Source organism: Chenopodium album, chromosome 21, assembly GCF_948465745.1.
Source record: "Chenopodium album chromosome 21, dcCheAlbu1.1, whole genome shotgun sequence".
Lineage (NCBI taxonomy): Eukaryota > Viridiplantae > Streptophyta > Magnoliopsida > Caryophyllales > Amaranthaceae > Chenopodium > Chenopodium album.
The window spans coordinates 12,478,587-12,482,324 of NC_137854.1; the positions used below are offsets into that span (position 1 = coordinate 12,478,587).

Genomic DNA, 3,738 nt, shown 5'->3' on the forward strand with positions numbered 1-3,738 from the left:
TTTTTTTTGGGGGGGGGGGGGGTTTATAGATTAGCATACATATAAGGTCAAATTTTACTCAAATCTGATTATCTGATACTACCTCCGTTTTTATTTAGTTGACACGTTTTGACTTTAGCACTATTCACACACCTCCCTTTGACTGTGTTTTGGCTTTATACGTAATGAAAAATATAGTCATGTGAGATCTTGTTAGATTCGTCACGTTATATACTTTCAAAATATCAAATTTTCATAAATTTTATTAATCGAAAATATCAAATTTTCATTAATTTTATTAATCGATAATTAAAGATATTAATGGTTGAATAAGTGCATTGGCAAACGTGACTTAAGAAACGCGTCAACTAAAAAGAAACGGAGGAAGTATATGAATATACCAAAAGACCCTTAGTTTAGTGAGTTTAGAGTACAATGCATGTAATGCGTATTTCATACCATCATAAACATATAACTTAGACTCTGTCTCAGCTCTTTGAACGTATATTTAATTATATTCGAGTGTATCATAGACATGTTGTAGTGAGAAAGTAACAAAGCCAAAGGAATAAACAAATATACCTACAATGGCTAGAAAGCACAACCGAAAAGTTGTTAATAGTTTAGATTAGATGATGAAGAATTCTATATTATATACATACTTCATTCTAATTAAAAGTCATCACTCCCCAAATAACCTTCCATGTTCCAACCGATGGAAGGAGAGAGAATTAAACAAAGAAAAGAGATAACTAATTAATTAATTAAAGAAGCTAAGCGCACTTAGATCTTTAAAGAGAGAGAATTAAATTAAAGTGTGTTTATTAGAAAGGTTTGATTACATATATAAACAAGACACCCTTTCTTCAAAAGAGACAATTCAATACCCCAACACAACACCCCTCTCATCAACTAAAATGTGTTTCCCTTTCTCTCCCTTTTCTTCTTCCTTCATTCTTTCCTCTTTTACCCTATAAAAAATAAAAACACACAAAAAAAAAATCTCTCTTTTTCATAAAATTATTCTCTCTCTTTTTCAAATGAATGAATAATATTGAAGAATTACAACAACAACAACAACATCAAAATCAACAACAACAACAAGAACAAGAAGAAGAATTAGAACTAGATTACCAAAACTGCCCTCAACAAAACAACTTAGAAATAATGCAACAATATCACCAAGCAACAACATCTCATTCTGATCCATTTGGAGGTAATTTTGTAGGTGGTGGTGGAAGGGCAGGAATGGTATTTCCAGATCTTTCCCCTCCGCCACCAATTCCGTCACAACAACACCCCCTATTACCATGGGAGCTTCCTCAAGTAGTCCATTCATTCCAACCAAATAATCATAATAATCCTCTTGATCCCTACTTTTTTCCGTCGTCGTCTTCGTACGGTGGATTATTTACTACTCGAAGGTCATCATCATCAGCTAATCTTAATACAAATTCACTTCAGTTTGCTTATGAAGGTGCATCCTCGGATCATCATCATCTTAGGCTTCTTTCCGATGCCCTCGGTCCGATGGTTCATCAACCGGGTTCCGCTCCTTTCGGTCTTCAAGCTGAGCTTAATAAGATGACTGCTCAAGAGATCATGGATGCTAAAGCTCTTGCTGCCTCTAAGAGTCATAGTGAAGCCGAACGTCGTCGCCGCGAACGGATTAATAATCATCTTGCTAAGTTGAGAAGCTTGTTACCTAGCACCACTAAAGTAAGTCCTTCATCTAACTTCATCTAAATAAATCTAATCTTTCGATCAAAAAAAAAAAAAAAAAAAAAACCCTTTTGAGAAATATTCTTCATTAAAAAAAAAATTATTTTTTGTTAGCTAGCTAAAAATTATTCTTTGTTTAATAATAATTATTTGAATAATATATGTTAAAACTAGTAGCACGCCTAGCAAGAGATTTCATATTATAATGACATGAAAACTTTGGGATAAAAATTAGTTTGAAGATTTGGTATGGATTTTGCAAAAGACTTAAACCATTTGGAATTATTTGATCAAAGATATTCATAGATTTTGTACTTATATGGGATTTATCATTTATATATGTATGTAGTATATTCCAACTTCATTCCAAACATATTTATTGGTCATGTAATAATAATATCCTTTGTTTTCTTTCTTTTATTTTTTGGATTTTTTAGTGGTAAAACCAAGAAAAATAAAAAGTAACGAAAATAGATTAGATAGATACCGTTAATGTCGCTTGGTTGATATGATAAAGAGAAACCAATTACAGGTGAAAAAGCTTACATGGAAAATTCTTGCCGGTCTAGCACCCAAAGTGCTAATTTTATGAGTCAAACTTATAAATCATACACCACATTATTCTTCAAAAAACCACTAACAAAGTAACAAACACATAAAATCATAAAATAAAAAATCTTCTAAACTTAATTTTCTTTTGATTGTTATTTCTTGTGTTCTTTTATATTAATAGACGGACAAGGCGTCGTTGCTAGCGGAAGTGATCCAACACGTGAAGGAGCTAAGGAGGCAGACGTCGATAATAGCCGAGACGAGTGTAGTCCCTACGGAGAGCGACGAGCTAACGGTGGATCCAGCATCGGATGAACAAGATGGGAAGTTTATCATCAAGGCATCTTTGTGTTGTGATGATCGTACCGATTTATTACCGGATTTAATCAAGGCCTTAAAAACCCTTAGGTTAAGGACTTTAAAGGCGGAGATTACTACCCTAGGTGGAAGGGTTAAGAACGTACTATTTGTCACACATGAGCCTAATATAAGTGACCATGATAATAATGATAACAACCAAGATGACCACGACGAGGATGGACCGCCTGGCCAATGCTCGATAAGCTCGATACAAGAGGCGTTGAAGGCGGTTATGGAGAAGTCCGGCGGTGGGGATGAGTCTACTTCGGGTAATCCTAAGAGGCAAAGGACTGCAAACATTACTATCTCTTAACTTAAATCATATAGTACGTACTATAATAACTATTATTAGTACGATTATATTTAACAATCGGTCTCTTTGAAATATTTTATACTAACAAAGATGACCTTAATTACATTGCATGGGTGTTAATTTAAATTAGTTCCTTCTTTTTATTTTTGGGTTTTATTTTGGCTTGCATGGGTGTGGTTAATTAGTGTCTTCTTCTTCTACTTCTACTTCTTCTCGTTGTTATTACAATCAATGTACCGCGATTTCGGATTTTCTCTGATGACAAGAGATATATGATCATATGGCTTGAATTGGGTTTTTCTTTAGAGTGTTACATTATATTCATCATATAATACTTTCCATGCATATATATTTATATATCAGAATTATTTGAAGACAATTTAGAATGATGACATTTTGTAGTTTACATACATTATGCTTTGTTCAGTAGGAAAAAAAGTACTAGTTCAGTATGAGAGCGAGGTTGTTAGCAGAACCAAAAAGAAAAAAAAAAAAAAAAGAAGGAAGGAAATCTTTTTCGTGAAGAGAGGTACCTTACATAAATTCCTAAAATAGAAATAAAATTGAATAATATTTGCAATATTATTTTTTCATGCAGCTTGGAAATAAAATATATACATACATATAAAGAAAAAAATAAAGTTGGGAGTAAAAAATGGTTGTCATGTAGTGGGGTTTGTTGAAAGAGAATGGGATTAGACATCATCATCATCACATATGTAATGGTGATGTAGGTGAATTTGTTCATAAAAAATATGTCATATTTTTATGAATTTTGTAACACTCATAATATAATATATAGTATTTATATA

General features: G+C 32.6%; 1 protein-coding gene across 1 annotated transcript; it reads left to right on the top strand.

Moving 5' to 3' along the window:
* The first annotated feature begins 1,047 nt into the window (after positions 1–1,047).
* Positions 1,048–3,223, top strand: LOC145601792 (transcription factor bHLH30-like). The gene is made up of 2 exons (XM_081657865.1): positions 1,048–1,698; positions 2,435–3,223. The coding sequence occupies exons 1-2, from the start codon at positions 1,147–1,149 to the stop codon at positions 2,924–2,926; spliced, it is 1,044 nt and encodes a 347-aa protein (XP_081513991.1). The 5' UTR covers positions 1,048–1,146; the 3' UTR covers positions 2,927–3,223.
* Positions 3,224–3,738: the final 515 nt, after the last annotated feature.

Bases quoted from the DNA above. Each gene is read 5' to 3' on its own strand.
- LOC145601792 (XM_081657865.1), top strand. From the start codon at position 1,147: ATGCAACAATATCACCAAGCAACAACATCTCATTCTGATCCATTTGGA. The intron at 1,699-2,434 runs GTAAGTCCTTCA...TTATATTAATAG, and splicing joins TGTTACCTAGCACCACTAAA to ACGGACAAGGCGTCGTTGCT.